This window comes from Podarcis liolepis (genome assembly GCF_965112155.1).
Source record: "Podarcis liolepis genome assembly, chromosome: 7".
Taxonomy (NCBI): Eukaryota; Metazoa; Chordata; class Lepidosauria; order Squamata; family Lacertidae; genus Podarcis; species Podarcis liolepis.
In genome coordinates this window covers 45,012,338-45,029,606 of record NC_139561.1, presented here as the reverse complement: position 1 = coordinate 45,029,606, position 17,269 = coordinate 45,012,338, and the positions used below count along the sequence as shown (strand labels likewise).

The 17,269-nt window shown below is 48.3% G+C and overlaps 2 protein-coding genes across 2 annotated transcripts in view; both read right to left on the bottom strand.

Annotated features, from left to right (window-relative positions):
- Window positions 1–78: 78 nt before the first annotated feature.
- Window positions 79–9,288, bottom strand: VPS4A (vacuolar protein sorting 4 homolog A). The gene is made up of 11 exons (XM_083513748.1): window positions 9,008–9,288; window positions 6,709–6,820; window positions 5,724–5,871; window positions 5,004–5,065; window positions 4,711–4,830; window positions 4,470–4,626; window positions 3,931–4,079; window positions 3,728–3,809; window positions 2,840–3,059; window positions 1,972–2,112; window positions 79–1,730 (listed from the first exon to the last, which is right to left on the bottom strand). The coding sequence occupies exons 1-11, from the start codon at window positions 9,026–9,028 to the stop codon at window positions 1,629–1,631; spliced, it is 1,314 nt and encodes a 437-aa protein (XP_083369874.1). The 5' UTR covers window positions 9,029–9,288; the 3' UTR covers window positions 79–1,628.
- Window positions 9,289–12,047: 2,759 nt separating this feature from the next.
- Window positions 12,048–17,269, bottom strand: part of SNTB2 (syntrophin beta 2) — a 34,411-nt gene continuing 29,189 nt past the window's right edge. The window contains exon 7 of the mRNA XM_083513684.1: window positions 12,048–16,937. Within this exon, the coding sequence (XP_083369810.1) occupies window positions 16,845–16,937 (93 nt within the window). The 3' untranslated portion in view covers window positions 12,048–16,844. The remainder of the gene's footprint in view (window positions 16,938–17,269) is intronic.

Here is a 17,269-nt window from a genome sequence, read left to right as displayed (position 1 = left end):
CTTCCTTCATCTCCTGTGGAGAAACTGTGAAACAAATTGTACCATTGTATGTTGCTTGTAAAAAATCAGCTGAATATATAAGAGACAAATAGTTCAACACTTTATTCTTCCATAAACTGTCCCTCCCCACACTGGAATCAACTCAAAATTATGTACACATGACAAGAAAGGGGGCAAGGGGTGTACAGGCCGCTAAACCCCTTGACAGTTAAGAGGTTCTCACAGCTATTCACTTGAATTTCACCAGGAGCTCCCACCCTCCCCTACATGCCTTCCTCAGTAGTACTAAGACAAGAAGACTAAAGCACAGGAAAGTAGCTTTAGTGGCAGAGAAAGGTGGATTTGTTGAATGAGGAATCAGCAGTTACCTTCAGGGAAGCAAAAACCCTGCTGTAAGTAGAAGCCTATGCTTAAGCATTGCCAGCCTCCTCCACTTGTGGCACAAGAGCCATTGCCTAGAGCCAATGGGGTGGAATAAATGAGTCCTTTGCCTCCCCATGGCATGGATTTTTAAAAAAGACACTCTAGAGCCCCAGATTGCAGCAGAGACACACCAGCAGAGGTCCAACCATGAGCAAAGGAGCCATGGGGGGGGATGGGGGGCAGATCTCCCACATGCTGCAGCTGCAAAGGCGGGAAAGCTCCATCTCATTTGCAGGACTTTGCCAGCACCTGTGTGCTGACAGGTGCCCAGTTTGCATTCCTTAGTACCGTCACCTCTTGTGCCACAGCTGGAAGAGCAAAGACGTCATCCCTTTCTGAGAAGGAGCAGGCTTGCTGGGTTGAGCCACAGTGCCAGGATAAGGCTGAGGGGCTTGGAGCTGCAGCCCTCCTCATCCCTATTCTGCTCCCCTTCTGCTTTTTCTGTGCCACACATGCAAAACGCTACAGAGCTGAAGGGCAACAAATTCTGCAGCAACACAGCATCCTGTGGGGCAGACCACATTTTCAGATACCTTACCTCAAGCCATGCCAGGCCTTGGCAGGGTAAGCTTCTTGGACAGCACTTCCAACATGAGTACCTCAACTCCAGGAGAGAGCTGAGCATTAGTTAAGCCTTGGAGTGTATTTCTCACTGGGGGAGCTTCCTGCCACTTTGGCTGAGCCAGAAGAAGGCCACACTCTTCAAAGTTCAGATCAAGCTTGGAAGTGCAGCATTTCAGATTTCAAGGAGTAAGCAATGGCCTTAGGTGAAGCCAGTTCGGTTTTCTCTTTGGGGTGGCACCAGGTGTTGCTTCCACAGGAGCTGGAAGGGGTCTCGGGGAAAAAGGGTTGCGGTATAGTGGAAGTTTTGGATTGTTTTTATTTGTATATAAACAAGCCAAGCAGCGTTAGGGGGGGAAATGAAAGAGCAACCATGAAGGCAGGGGTGTCTGGATGGGAAAAAACCAGAGCGGGCTGGGCTCAGCCTTCTCCCCTTTGTGTCCATTTCCCAGAGTAGCAATGGAGGCTGTGTCACCTCATCCTCTTCCTTCCCCAGCCAAGTGCCCCAAGCAGAGACAGATTCAGTAGTAAGCTGGATGCTAACCTCTGCCTGGCACAGTCCACTGTCAGCACAAAGGGCCTTGTCTACACACATGTCCATGGTAAAATGCCCCCCATCACCGCTGCTCCTCATAGGCACAGCATTAGCCCTCCTGGCCAAAGTCTTCAGTGAACTTCTTCACCTTTAGCAGATCCTCTGCATTCACGGTGGGGCGGGTGGTGGCCAGTGAGCGCAGCATGTCTGACTGCAAAAACAGAATAGGACGTTCAGGGATGGGGTATACATGCATCTTGGTCACAAAAACCACAAAGGTTTTAGGAGCTGAAACTCCTCACAGTCATCTGGAAGGGGCATTTCCAAACCTGCAGCTGCCATCCAAACCTGCTTGGCGCGCATCCGAGTTTGTATCAATTACACAGGAGAACAAGCCTGGGACTCAGAAAGAAGAGGGTCCAGGCAGGAAAAAGTCAGGGGATCTCACTCACCATGCAGACTATAGGCTCCAGAAGCTTGTCCCCAGGTACCTCCATCCATGTCATTTCAATAGCACCAGGATCTCCCGGGGAACAAGGGGTTAACAGATCATCTACCACCGTGCCAGGATTGGTGCGGGATGGTCCACGGACCTGCAATAAGGACCCAGACAGCGCATTGATGTAGCAGATTCCTGGGGGGTGGAGGCAGGCTGCACACAATGCAATGCAAGACAGAAGCAGGTGGAACAAAGAGTCAGTCCCCCTGCAAGTACACTAGTCACTCTGTTTGGAAGGAACAGGTAGGCCATCCATCCAGCAACAGCCATCTGAATACTGCAGGGACACTTGTCAAGAGAAGCACAATGCCAGTCCCCAACACCACATATTAATCCACAGCAACTGGAAAGTCAGAAATCTCATCTGACCAAAAGGGTTTAATTTAATCCTCTCAAAAAAATTTATGAAAGTTGCTGTGACATTATTAAAGCAGAGGAATGCCTGGGAGCCCCTCAAAAACTGCTTGAGTATTCCCCCAAAACAAGAGCAGGACATCCATGTAAAATAATAAGCACCAGGTACACAGAAGTGAAGAAGAACAAATACAGAGAGGCAAGTGCAGCTGCGGGAATATACTGGGTGAGGTAGGAAAGGAACCGGGGAGGAACCGCCTCTGCCTGCCCAGGGCTAGACAACAATGTCACATGACCCTGCCTGGGAAAGGAAGTCCTGGGAGCAGCTGAGTCCACTGAGAAGGTGGAATCTTCGGCTGCTTCACTCCCCAGCAGAAGCTTTGGAGCAACAACAGGATGGGCCAAGCAAGGGGAATCTACCTTCCAGCCTGCCCTGGCACAGCCCTTGTAGGAAATGCCGTCCTCACCTTTTTGAAGTGTGTGGCTGATTGCACCTTGCGGACAGGCTGCATGAGGGCATCGCGCACAATGATGCTGATGTCAGCCCCTGAATAGCCGTCAGTCTTCCGGGCTAATTCGTGAATGTTGGCTTCTGTCAGGCTGTGTGGCGTGTTGCCAAGGTGCAGCTTAAACATCTGAGCCCTGGCCGGCTCCTCGGGAAGCGGGATGTAAATACGTTTCTCAAACCTATGTGCAAATGCAAGCAGACATGTGACAGTCCGTCCCCAAAGGGAGAGGGAAGAAGTCGCTGCTTCCCACGCCTACAAAGCTTCTGCTTAGATTCAGCCATGTGGAGAGGTGAGGTGAGGTGTATGGCAGCTTCCCCCTAGCCCCAAACTGATTGGCTTTGTTGTGCCAGCTGAAAACATTACTATTTGCACAGACTTTTGATGAAGATTAGCACCCTTTGATCAGATTTTTAAAAAATGCTGTTTTAAACGTGTGGTTTGTTTGTTTATTTAGATTTATGTTATGTTTTGCTGACAGCATGCAGTTGTGGTCTGAGGAGACCCCGAGATCAGATCCATACTCAGTCATAAAGCTCTCTGGGCCAGTCACTATCTGCTCAGCCTAAGCTCACAGGGTGACTGTGGGGATGGAACTGGGGGTGAGAAGAACCATGAACACCCCCTTTGAAAGACAGGATATAAATGTAATAAAATTTAATATATTGCTGGTTTTAGTCCTGTTATAAGCCCCTGCAGACACTACAATGGATGAAACAGAAGTATTCCTCAACAAAACGGAAACAGCCCTTCAGACCAGGGCGCAGGGAGACCTCTTGGTGTTTTGGAGGGTACAAGACTGTCCATGTGGGCAGCAGGAGCCCCAGAAAAATCTGCAGCATCACCCACCTTCGCCGAATGGCAGCATCTAGCACCCAGGGGATGTTGGTAGCACCCAGGACCAACGTGCCATCATTGTCATTCCCGACACCTGTCAAGAAAGAAAGCCACAAATCGTCACTCCACACTGGGGAAGGCAGAGAGGCAGACCAGATGCTCCCCAGTGCAAAGGGTCCTCTTGGGCAGTCTCTCCTGTCGCTCTGTCTACCCACCTTGCATTTGTACCAGGAACTCCGTCTTGATCCTGCGGGCTGCCTCACTCTCATTCTCATTGCGAGAGCCGCATAAAGAGTCCACTTCGTCAATGAAGATGATGGAAGGCTTATGCTGCCTGGCCAGCTCAAAGAGGTTCTTCACCAACCTAAAGGAAAAGGCACAGCAGAAATCTCAGGGAAGGGCCATTGGAGGCCACTGGCACATTTGACAGGAACCATAAAATAAAGACTACAAACCAAGCCTGTGTCCAAACAACTGTGGCAAAATGCGGCAAATCTAAAGCCTTCCATAGACACCCATTTTGCACAGTTCTAGCCCCGCCTCTATCTGTCTCCCCACCCCAGATACTTTGGGGCACAGCCAATGGTCAGGGATTATGTGAGCTGGAGTTCAGCTTGAGTGGGTGGGGCACTAACCACACCCATCATACCCTAATAGAACATCTTATTCCACTCCATAGACCAAGCCGCACTCTCCTAAGTGAGAGAGATGGTTCTCTCCCTCCCCCACTTCCCCCATGGATTTTGTCACTCACTTTTCACTCTCCCCTAGCCACTTGGACATCAAGTCTGAAGAGGAGATGGAGAAGAAGGTGGAGTTGCTTGCTTCAGTTGCTACAGCCTTGGCCAGGTAAGACTTCCCAGTACCAGGAGGGCCAAAGAGGAGAATCCCTCGCCATGGAGTGCGCTTACCTGGGGCAAAGAGAGAGGAAATGGACTCATCCACCCCTCGCAACATTTAGCATGCCCAGGGGACAGAGGTGCCCAGATTCTCACCTGTGAATAAGTGAGGGAATTTGATGGGCAAGATGACCGCTTCCTTGAGGGCCTCTTTAGCTCCTTCCAGCCCAGCCACATCATTCCACCGCACGTTGGGCTTCTCCATCACAATGGCACCTGGAAGGGGAAAGCAATTTGCCCAATAGAGCCCACTTGACTCCCTCCTATCCTGCCAAGGAGGGGTGCATTAAACCCTCCTAACACCTCAAGCCCACCTTCAGAAAGCTGCACTTGTCTCTACAGAGCCAGCAACAAGCACAGGGACCAGGGGCTGCTCAGAACTGGCTTACCCATCAGCTGCTCTTGCAACTTCTTCTTCTCAGGATTGTCGCCCTCACTGTCGCTGTCACTCCTGAAGAGAGAGAGAGGCATCAAATGATATGGGGTGGGCAGTGCCATGAGGGGCAGGAGGACTCCCCAACTCATGCCTACTCCAACTGGTGCTTATTTGCAAAGTTTGCGTGAGGGGAGGATGAGCAACACAGAACCACCTCCTCAGAGAATCAGGTCTCTCCCAGTTCCCATCAGACACCTGGCCTCAACTACATATGAAATCAAAGAATATCCTCATATCCTCTCCACCCTCAAGACAGGACCAGCCACGCATCAGTGTCACCTGCAACCCAACCCACAGTGCTCTACCAGCAGGGCCTGGGATCAAGCAAGAGCAGAGCTGTTCCACATCACCTAAAGGAGGTTGCTGAGATTAAGGAAAGAATCATTTGATGGATTTTCTCTTAGTTGATGATCTGATCCCATTCCCACGTTCTGGGGCAAGGCAGGACACTGAACGTCCCCTTCCCCTACCCTCTGAGATCTCATTTATTCTTGTATTAACTCCTAACCTAACTGTACCTAACTTATCTGCACTTGCATAAACACACAAAGACACAGAGCAAAGGGCAATGGAAGCAAGGCTGGGCTAACAGTGCCTCTATGACTTCCTCACCCAATCTCTTCCCCCCACCCACCCACACCATACTTTGAGGAGCCAACCCTTTAAGCCATACCCCTTGCTGTCATTCTGGGCTTCTTTGACAGGCTTTTTGCTCTGCTTGTCCTTGGTCCGCAGATAATCCTTCAGCTTCTCAGCCCGGTCCAGGTACTGTGCACACTTTGCCCGGATGCTTTCCTTGGCCTTGTCACTGTGAGCATCATCTGCAAGGGCAACAGGCAGCGGTAAGGAAGAGCTTCCCTGGACAGCCTGCCCCCACCCGACTAGGGTTCCCTGCAGCAGCACTTTCCAGATTCAGTGGTGGGGAAACCAGCTTGGAGGCTCACTTATCCTAGATGCAAATTGCTCACAGTAGCTACCAGCTACTGACTGCATGTCACAGAGAACTTTAAGTAAATAAGAACAGCCCTGCTGGGCCATGCCAAGAAAATGCCTATATGGTCCAACATCCTGGTTCCCACACTGGCCAGCCAGTTGCCTCTGGGAAGCCCACAAGCAGGACTGGAAGGGAGCAGTCCTCTCCTACTGTTGCCCACAAAGAACTGGCACTCAGTATCATATACTGCTTCTGTCCCTAGAGATTCCACAGGATCATCACAATAACTGACAACCATTGGCAGACACTTTTCATCCCCAGTGGCTTTGTATAACTTTCATTTAAAACTGTCTAAACCAGCGGCTATCACCAAACCATGGCAGGGAATTCTAAATATGGATTATACCTCTAAACGAATAGGTCCTTCCTTTTGCCTCTCCTGCCAATCAGTTTCTCTGGAGCAATCCCTGAGCTCTAGCATTAAGAGAGTGAGAAAACCTTACTTCTATCCACTTTCTCCACACCACTTTGTCTGCAGAGTCCCTGATGTCATCACCCAACAAATGGGCTACAACCACAGAGCACTGAACAAGCCTGGGTCTCCCCTGACAGCCGCACAGCAAGTAAAGCAAAGGAAGCTGCTGCTCTGAGCAAGGTCCTTGTAAGCCTTCCCAGTGTCACGTAAAAGCTCCCACTAAGCCTCCCACCCCCAAAACAGACTCACACTTGATGGCGTGAAGGAAGTACTCCACCGCATGCTGGTAGAGACGCAGAGCCTCTTCATAGTTCTTTGCTTTATCTTCCTCGGTGGCTTTTGTGACCAAATCAATGGCTTTCTGGAAAGCAAATGCCTGGCTCAAGTTTCATGGTGGCACATCAGAATCACAGCTAGAAAAATTCACAGCACTGGGAATTCCAGGAGGCTCTAAGTTTGGTACTAACCCCTAACACTCTTAAATGTTTGCTGAGGCGTAACCAAGAGACAGGAGAAAATGGTGTGACAAAGACTAAGTACCTATCTAAATATTTAAGGTGGGAGAGAGTTAGAAATTTAAGGCATGTGCCTTCTTCTACACGTTTATTGTTCTTGCAAACTGGTGAGCAGTACTTTGTCATCAATCGCACAGGGATTTAACCAGTCTGAGGACCATAAAGCAAACAGTTACTGAGTAAGATAGAGATGGAGGCTCTGGGCCTTTGAAGAGGGGTTTGATTAAGATGCTAGGCCTTAGGAACCAAGCAAACAGGGTGGCCTGTCTGGATTTAAACCAGTCCAAATTCTACCACAAAGAAGCAGATTTTTATACAGTTGTGACTGCCAGCAGGTGGTATAAGGCATTGCCTCCGTGCCAGATGCTGCTGAGGTCACAAGGAGAATACCAGTCTCCTGCGCTGTTTTATAGCTTAGAACTGCTGCTGACCCCCATAGGAGTTTGGGCAGGAATTGGTACTGCACAGCAGCTGCTGAAAGAGTCACCTTCCCACTGCAAAGAGGAAATGTGCTGGGTTTATTTACTATTACATCTATATCTCACTTTCCCCCCCAAGAAGCCCAAGATGGTGTACACATTCCCTCCTTGCCTATTTTATCCTCACAACAACCCTGTGAGGTAGACTAGGCTAAGAGTTGGTGACTGGCCCAAGGTCACTCAGTGAGCTTCATGGCCAAGTGTAGAATTGAACCCTGGTCTCCAGGTCTTAGACCAACACCCTAATCACCATACTACACAATGTCAATATTATGAGGGAATGAATCTCACATAGGGGTGGCCTTGTGGACTGTTACCTCACCTGCTGAACATGTCACCTGGGAAAGAAATTCATCCAAGCCATAAAAGACAATAAAGTCATGTGTGCTGCTTCTAACTGGCTGTTCCTAAGGACTCCCCGGGTATACTACAGATACGTCTCCAGTTGATGCCTGAATAAGCTAACCAAACATGGTACTGAGCTCCTTTCAGTTCAGTTTCATCTCCCACAAATGGTCTACGAACCATACCCTGGATGAAGCACCTCTCCCAATTTTGTCAGAATGTCCCAAGAATACTGTTTGATACCTCTGTGTCCTTAGGTTCTTCCCAGGAAGATATGTGCACCAGCACCTTCCTTACAGAACAAGGCAGCAGGAATTCCCTTGACGGAAAGTAGGGCCAGCCTGGAAACACCTGTCTGCTACCTAAAACCCTAGCTCTGCTCAGGAGTGAGTGCATTTCAAAACTCTAGGTTTCAGAGATTTTCTAGCCCTGGAAAATACAACCTGTGATGCATCTTTTGATAGAGGGCAACTATCTTTCTATAAATGGTTATATAACAAAAATACGCAGAAAGCATATAGATCAGAGGGGTGGCAATTAGTTTAGGAAATAGGCACTGAAGTGTGTGCATCATTTTGATGACTTGTGATATATGCATGTAGACATGGGTTACGCCCAAGGCCTATTCAGAGTAAACCCATTGAAATCAATGGGCCTAAATGACATGCGCTGAGTAAGCCCAACAGGTCTACTCTGAGTAGGACTAAAGTTGTGTGCCTTTCCTGGTCTTTGCCTCCTCTGAATAACTCACTCTGCCTTACAAACCAAGGCAGCTCCCCCAGCCCCCGGTGGAGGCTCCAGGCTTCCCACCCGCTCAGGTGTCCAGGAGGCCCCTTCTCTCTCCCTCCTCAGCGTCCGCTCACAAAACAACACATTCAATTAGCAAACTCAAACGACCCTCCCCTTCTCTTCCCCTCTCCGAGTGGATGAGAGCAACAACGTCCACGGACCAGATCTTTTGGGAAGCGAGCGGGGTTGTCCCCCCCCCCTTATTACCAAAACAGGGGCCATTTTGGGAGCGGGGAGGGAAGAGTCCAGAGCTTCTGACCAAAAGACCCTCCGCTTCCCCTCAGCCCGGCTTCTTCGACCGCTTTGCCGCGGCGACCCCTCCTCGCCCCTAAAGGCCCGCCCCGGTAGGCCGCAAAGCCGGGGTTCGGCGTAGGCCGCAAAGCCGGGGCGGAGCGCGAGGCATCTCGGCGCGGCCGGTACCTGCAGGGCGGACGTTGTCATCGCATCTCCTCCCGCTGGGGCTGGGGCGGCGGCTGTTGCTGCTGCGGCTGCCGAGGCTGCTGTGCTTTGGTTGCCTCCTCCGGGCTCGTACGAGGCGGCCACCGGGAGCCCCGCTGAGGAGAGTCGGGCCGGTTTCTGGGCTGCCGCCTGCAGGCCGCACCGGGAACAGCAGCAGGCGAGGCGGAGAGGAGGGGAAAGGGAGGCCCGAGGAACCGCGACGCCATTCAGGGGCGGGAGTGAGGAAGATCCCGGAGGTGGTCCGCCCTTGTTCGGCTCCCACGAGCCCCTTTCTCAGAAGGCCGGCCGGGCTCTCCCTTCTTCTCTTCGGCTTCGCGGTTGACTTTGCTGCCCCCTCCTCAGGGGCTGAATGATGGCTGAGTTTGGCTGCATTATCAAATTTGCGGGGAGTCTCCTTTTCTGACCTTTTGCTTAGAGTAGCAGGAAACAATAACACAAATGGGGGGGGGGGATAGCTTAGAGAAAAGACCAGTAAAATGTGATCGAAGTTTACAAATTTGTGCAATTCAGAAAGTGCTTATGTGCCCATGTGCTGTTTGTGGGCTTCCCCTAAAGGCATCTGGTTGGTCATTGAGCTTTGCAAATCTTTCTTTTGCTTTTCCCTACAGGCAAATGCCTAGCAGTAGATGGATGTTCATTTGAGAGCCACTTTTCTCCTGCTGAGATACTTGAACAACATCAGTTTACAAATTTGTGCAATTCAGAAAGTGCTTATGTGCCCATGTGCTGTTTGTGGGCTTCCCCTAAAGGCATCTGGTTGGTCATTGAGCTTTGCAAATCTTTCTTTTGCTTTTCCCTACAGGCAAATGCCTAGCAGTAGATGGATGTTCATTTGAGAGCCACTTTTCTCCTGCTGAGATACTTGAACAACATCAGTAGCGCAAGTTGCCATTTCACAACCACTTTCAAGTTACTATAAATCCCCTTCCAAACCAAGTTCCTGTGTTTTGTCTCAACATTTTAAACTTGCCAGTTTATTTTTAACTCTTGAGATATGTGAACATGGTTATGCTGATACTTTGTGATTGGGGCACAAATAGTTTATTTTGGGGGTGGTTGCTTCATTGGGTTTACTGTACTTCGAAAAAGCGGAAGAATTAACAGACCTTTATTTCCTTTAGTCCCAAACTGAGGGAAACTGTGGCTTTGTGGTCTGGTTGCATTCAGGGCTTGAGCTACCAGGTGGAAACACCGTAAAACTCGGAAACACTTGCTTCTGAATTACAAGTGCACAGATTTAGTTGATGTTTGAAAACAAGGAGCCTAATATGACACAAGTCAGCACCTTATTATAAGATAGCAGTGAATGCACTGGACCGTTGCCTTGCCTCAGTAATGGACTGGATGAGAACCAACAAACTGATGCTCAATTCCACATAAGACTGAGGCACTGTTAGTGGGTAGTCCCCTAGATTGGATGGCTGGGAGGTTGCCTGCTCTTGATGGGGTTACACTTCCTCTGAAGGAGCAGGTATGTAGCTTGAGGGTACTTACAGGTGAAGCTCAGGTGGCCTCAGTGGCATGGAGTGTTTTCCATCAGTTTCAGCTGGTGGCCCAGCTGTTTCCCTATCTGGACAGGGATAGCTTAACTACTGTTGTCTATGCTCTAATAACCTTTAGGTTAGATTACTGCAATGTGTTATATGTAGGGCTGCCTCTGAAGATGGTTCAGAAACTTCAACTGCTGTAGAACTTGGCAGTGAGGTTGCTCACTAGGGCAAGTGGTTTGAGCATATTACACTGACCCTAGTTTGACTGCACTGGTTGCCAATTAGCTTCCTGGCCTAATGCAAAGTGCTGGTTTTGCCCTATAAAGCCTTAAATGTCTCAGGACCATAATACCTCAAGGACTGCCTCTTCCCATATGAACCTACCTAGATGCTGACATCTCCTGAGGCCCTTCTTTGTGTGCCTTCTCGACGAGAGGTCCAGATAGACATGAACAGGCGTTTTCTGCAGTGTCTCCCTGTTTGTGGAATGCTCTCCCCCCTGGGAGGTTTGGCTGGTGCCTTCATTATATACCTTTAGGCACTGGGTGAAAATGTTCCTGTTTGACCAGGCCTTTGTACCAGTTTCTAAAATGGGGGAGGGAGGTTTATTGGTTTGTGGTTTTCCCCCCGTTTTTATTATGTATTTTGTGTTTTTATCTTGCATTTACGTTGTGAACCGCCCTGAGATCTACGGATGAAGTATGGTTATACAAATTTAAATTTAAAAATAAAAGAATATGTTCCAGTCAGCTGAATACTCCAACAAAGTTTCTGGTGTCAGAGGTATCTGGTCCAGGATTATCAGAATATCTAGAGCAGTTCCCCTAAGAGGAAAGGCCGCAATGAATTGGGGTTTTTTAGTTTAGGGGGGGAAACGGAAATCAAGTGGAGTGTGTGTTGTTTTCTCTTGTAGAATCCAGTGGTGTCAATTCAATGAAGCCAAATGTGATAAGATTCAAGACTGACAAAAATTACTTATTCACACACCACACAGTTCAGCTATGGAATCTGATTTCACAATATAGTGTGACCCCCAACTTGGACGGCTTTAAAAGGGATTAAACAAATTCATAGAAAAGGCTATCAAAGGCTGCTATGTTATGATGCATTCAACCTCCACTGTCGGGAAGGCAGCATGCCATATGCTGGTTATCCCAAGCAGGGAGAGCACTGTTGCATTCAGGTCTTGCTTGCAGGCTTCCCACTAAGGCATGTGGTTGGCCACTGTGAGTACAGATGCTGGGTTTTAGATAGGGCTTTTGGTCTTAGCCAGCAGGGCTTTTCTGATGTTCTTGCATTGCCCTGGAAGGAAGTATTGAAAGAGGAGATTCTGTAGAGTTAAAGCAGGCGGGAAGGGAGGAGGATGCCCACCCCCTTTTCAGAACTTGCCACCTTATCTGTGTCTGTGACCTTAACCATTAGGTCATTTCCTTTTAAGTTACTCTGGAATCCAACTGGCTAACATATATTTTTGAAGTCTGTGTTTTCCCACAAAGACACAAGCCAATGAATTAAAACTAAAAGCGTAAACACCTTTATTATATACAACATAAAGGTTACAGTCGCCCTTAAGTCACATTTCCATTGTAATGTACAATACTATACAGTTAGCATGTAACTCAAGGGCTGGAGGGTGTCCATGTATTCTCTAGAGAGAGCACATTCCTTTGCTTGTGAAGACCATAAACTGCCCACACCACTACTTTTTATCTGAATTTGGTAACCTGGAGACTCCCAAAATTTGAAATTAAAAACTCAGAAAAAAAGAATTTGTTCTTGTATAAATACCATTTACAAAGAATACAAAAATAACGTCAGTTGTACATTTTGGATTGATTGTGGCAGTGTTACTGGCTGTGCCTCAATACCCAAGGTTAGATTCTTTCAAACAGTGTGCACACAAACACAAGCACAAACAGACCTTACGCAGGATAAACACAAACATTTATTTGTAGTGGTTTCTGTGCAGATTTCTTGAAGAGATCTTTCAAGAAGTCTCATCTTTGGCACTTGGGGCCTTAAAGTTGCATTTGCCCAAACCGTAAACTCCTGACTGATGTCTATAGCAGAAGGGGAAACCCCAAAACAGGAAAACCCCAGCTGCAGAACAAAGGAAACCAGACAATGGGGGGGGGGTTGCTGATGGGGGAATAAAATTGCAATAAAAAAAATAATACTTTTGCAAGAATCAGGAACCACCATCTTTTTACACAAACACAATCTAGTCACTGGGGTGGCAAAGTGCAACTCCACAGAGAATTTGATCGTGTGCTCCATGCCCCAATGCTGAAGGGTCAGGAGCAAATGAGGTCCAGGCAATGAATGCAAAGGTTGTATAGACCAAACACCTGTCGTTTTATCGCCACTGCTCAGTGTCCAGATCACAGAAGTGGTTAGCATGGCCCCCACCCCAGCTATGGGAACTATGCCTGGTATGAAAAAAAACAGAGTGCTATACAACTTTGAGGGAAAGTGCTATTAAAAAGGAAGTGTTCAGAGTGGGAACTGCAGGACTACCTGGGCTGTTAATAATTTTGTTTTTAAAAGCCCATCTTGGTGTTTTTTATGTAAGGTCACCTTTCACTGTGATACCAAAGCACCATTTTTAAAAGTTCTGTTAAGGCCAGCCAGAGTATCTTCTGTTTATGACTGTGTGTGTTTGGAAACCCGACACACATAGCAGCATCTGGTGCTGTCCTGCATCCCACAACAGTCATGGTGCAGCTTTTGGTGCAAAACACAAGTGTTGGCAACCACCAGAATCACACTGAATGAAAACTGGGATACCCAAGTGCATTCCAAAGGTCAGAGTACAAGAGATTAAGAAGCCATTTCTGCTCAGAGCGTGCCACTAACCCCAAGTACAGCTTTGGTTTGCCTAATGCATATGTGAATGTGCAGGAAATTGTCTTGTGATAATGCCATGAATGGAAGTGAAGTCAGTATTTGTGAGGTGGTGAGACACACTCTCCAATGGAGGTAACTTGTCTGGGACAAATAAAAAGCTGGTTTTCATTGCATTCAATGGTTTCTATGTAAGCTGGAAACAATTTCTCTTAAAATTGAGCAGCTAAACTATTAAATAAGGAGAGAGGCCTAATATGCTTGTTTGAGTGAATTTCAAACATACAGAAATGAATGCTTTGGTATCTGTTCTACCACAACCCAACTGCTATTCTCACACCTATGCAAGAACTACGGTTGTCATCTCCCCACATTGTTGCATTGCCCATAGGCTGGCACCAAAGGTGAGCTCCGTGAAATCTGCTTCCCCACTCCAGCCAACTGTAACAATTGTCAGACAGCCCTTGCTAATATCGGGATACATACTTTTAATTTTTCAAAAGCACAGGCAATAACTGCGCTCCGACTGATTTGCTGGCCATAATGACACAAGAGAGGAACCTTGAAAGTGACCCAAACCCTGCTTGCAACTAAATTCCAGCACATAAAAGGTAAAGGTAAAGGGACCCCTGACCATTAGGTCCAGTTGTGACCGACTCTGGGGTTGCGCGCTCATCTCGCTCTATAGGCCGAGGGAGCCGGTGTTTGTCTGCAGACAGCTTCCGGGTCATGTGGCCAGCATGACTAAGCTGCTCCTGGCAAACCAGAGCAGCGCACGGAAACACTGTTTACCTTCCCGCCGGAGCAGTACCTATTTATCTACTTGCACTTTGACGTGCTTTTGAGCTGCTAGGTTGGCAGGAGCAGGGACCGAGCAACGGGAGTTCACCCCGTCGCGGGGATTCGAACCACCAACCTTCTGATCGGCAAGTCCTAGGCTCTGTGGTTTAACCCACAGTGCCACTGTGTCCAGCACATATGCACACTCTAAACCACTGGTTCCCAGTTAGCTAAGTACTGTGGACTCCCTGTTTTTCAAAAGCCAAGCCATGGCCCCTCTAATTGTGAACTTTTTGTTAGCTCTACGGCAGCTTACGTTATGTGAATGGTGCCACGGACTCCCTGGGTGGGTTACCACCAATTGGGAACCACGGCTCTAAACAAATACGCTCTTTTCTACTGTTCTGTGGGACCATTAGTGGACAATAGAACAGATGTCTGCTTAATTATAAAGCTCCGTTAAGCTGTGACTAGCCTTGAGACATCATCAGAATAAAAGTGCACAGGCCTAAGTGGATTTAGGGAGGGACTGAAGTCCTCATCTGTAGCCCCTTCCAATGTCTCCAAGGCCCACCTCTTGCGACGCTAGACCACACTTCCCTTTCCTTTCTTCCACAGCACATCCTTCAGAATTCCGCCAAAACACCAAGTCTGCAACTCTACATATTTGGTTGGGATTTTTGCAGGCAGAAGCCACCTTGCTGGGAATAAGCACTCTTTATACAAGAGCCACCACACACACAACCTTTTATCAGATACTCCTCCCAGTCAGTCCCTCCCAAACCTGAGGATGCTACTTCCTCAGAGGAACTGCAACTCACAGAAGCACCTGGTCCCCCTTCTTGCAAAATTTGGTCCGTGGCCAGCTGCTAAGCCAAGTATGACTTGCGTCTTTTAGGCATTGCCCTATGGCTAAATGAGCTTTTTTGGAGCATAAGAACACACACACACACACACACACACTCCCTATCTCTCTTTTACTTGTGTCCTAAAGCCTCAGGCTCAAGAATTCTCAGGGGCCTGAGAGGTTTTCCCCTCTCTCTTCCCTGTCCCGCTCCACCACCTAGGGGAGTGGTTCCCAAATAGCTAAGTACTGCAGACTCCTTGTTTTTCAAAAACCAAACCATGGACCCCATACTTTTGGAAATTTTGATATCTCTATGGCAGCTTTCGTTATGAGAATTGGGAACCGCTGGTCTAGGGCTTTGGTAAAAGGCTTCTATGTTATCAAACAGGGCAAATGGAACCCATTCTGATCTCCTAGGCAATCACTGCAATGCTTGAGGCTAAGCCCCACTCTGTTAAGGATGCATGCGGCTCTACTGTGCCCTCTTCCCCACCAACCTCTATCCTTGACCCCAATGCTTCTCCCCACCCCTGCAATGGGCTTGTGGTATGAGGGGCGCCCAGCTGGGTTTGCTGGGAATAGCTGCATGTTCCGCAGTTCCATCGATTGAAAAATAAAGTCCCTGGCCTTTATGGCAGCAAAGATCAGGGCGTGTGTGACCATCACATGGTAGAGTTTTGCAAAAACCACAAATGGGGCCGAATAGTGCTTCCTTTCATAAGGCTATTACGTTCTGTTTCACACTGTCATGAATTCCTTCTTCCCCGAGAAGGAGTAGTAAGGTGGAGAGGAATGAGGAGAAAGGGACACTCGTTTCGTAAGGGGGAAAGGGGGGAGCATCACCCTCACCACAGACTTCTTTGCTCAGCTTTGGCTTATAAACTGCTGCTGCTCCTTCTCCTGTTGAGGTTAGCTCTTTCCCACTGATCTGCACCACAGCCCGGGGGGGCGGGGGCGAGGGGATTCCAGATTTCACAGCACTCAAACCCCACCAGCCCAGAGGAACACAGTGCTCTCAGCCCAGCTCAAAAATGTCGCTGTTTGGCCTGAGCAGGGAACCTAGAACTAAGTAAAGCCAGCCTCCTTGACTGGTCCAGGCCTTCAGAGTCTTGTGGCTCTGAAGTGCATATGCTTCAGTTCTTCAATCTGAGCTGAGCCCCGCAGCATCCCAACTGCCAGAACGAAAGGACCAGGGGAGCTCCCATTTCCAGCCCGTCTCTTGAGACCCCTGCAGAAGATACAAGCTCCCCCCAAACTACAAGGCGGGGTTGCCCAACAAGACAGCATTTCCAGCCCAACCAGGCAAACGACTCAGCTTGCCACTGCTGCCATGACTGCTCTCCTCTTTCCTTCCTCCAACAAAAGGCACAAGTGGTATAAGGGATGTGGGAGAAATGGCTTTGTAATGCCCCAGGTCAGGAGCTGCTCTATTGGCCTGGCAGGACCACCTCTCCTCTCACCTGCCTTTCGTATGGGGCATGATCCTGAATGGCAAGATGCCAAGACGACGGTGGGGTTTTCGAAGCAATGCCGAACTTGAGGCAGGCAAGGGGGATTGACATGCAGCCTCCCTGGCTGCCTTATTCCCCCCCTCCCCATCTCACTCCTTTGGCCGCCTTTCCATCCTTCAGCTGCTTCTCTCCTAGGAAGGCAGTTCATGCAAGAGCCGCAGCATCCAGCCAAAGCTCATCCAATCGCCTTGTGTCTATAATGCAGCTGCCAATCACAAGTCTTGGTCAAGGCACTGATGCTGGAGAACATCGCAGAGGCAGGACTTGGTGCTGCTACTGCTGTGGTTCACTGACACTGCCATGTCACCAAGGCCCCTTGGCTCCTCCTACACAAGCAGCCCCAGGCGAGTCACTTTGGCTGACAAGAACGTGTGCAACACAAACACAATGGGTTTGGGGCAGGAGTGCAGCTCCAGAGTCTGGGGGAGAAGAAGCACACAATGAGGTCACTACTTTGCACATGAGATAAGGTGAACACATTTTTTTAATTGCAAATTTTTATTTTTTCTATTAATATTAATTAGTATTAATATTAATAGAAAACTTAATAGAAAACAGTAATTAGTATTAATTACTAATTAATATTAATGAAATATTACTCTTTCATCCATTAATCATTTCCCATGAAGCCACCCCCAGCAATTTATTATATGATTAAAAAATTACTTAAAATTGCTGCGTATACAAGAGCATATAAAACAGGTTTTAATAGGTTTTTTTCCTATTTTGTACTTAATAAAAATTAATTTTA

What these genes read in the sequence shown, in the direction of transcription:
- VPS4A (XM_083513748.1), bottom strand. Translation starts at nt 9,028, where the DNA reads ATGACAACGTCCGCCCTGCAG. An exon ending in GATGCTGCCATTCGGCGAAG is followed by an intron (nt 3,060 to 3,727) that starts GTGGGTGATGCT and finishes ATTTGCACATAG; the next exon opens with GTTTGAGAAACGTATTTACA. An exon ending in TGGAGCCTATAGTCTGCATG is followed by an intron (nt 1,731 to 1,971) that starts GTGAGTGAGATC and finishes CTGTTTTTGCAG; the next exon opens with TCAGACATGCTGCGCTCACT.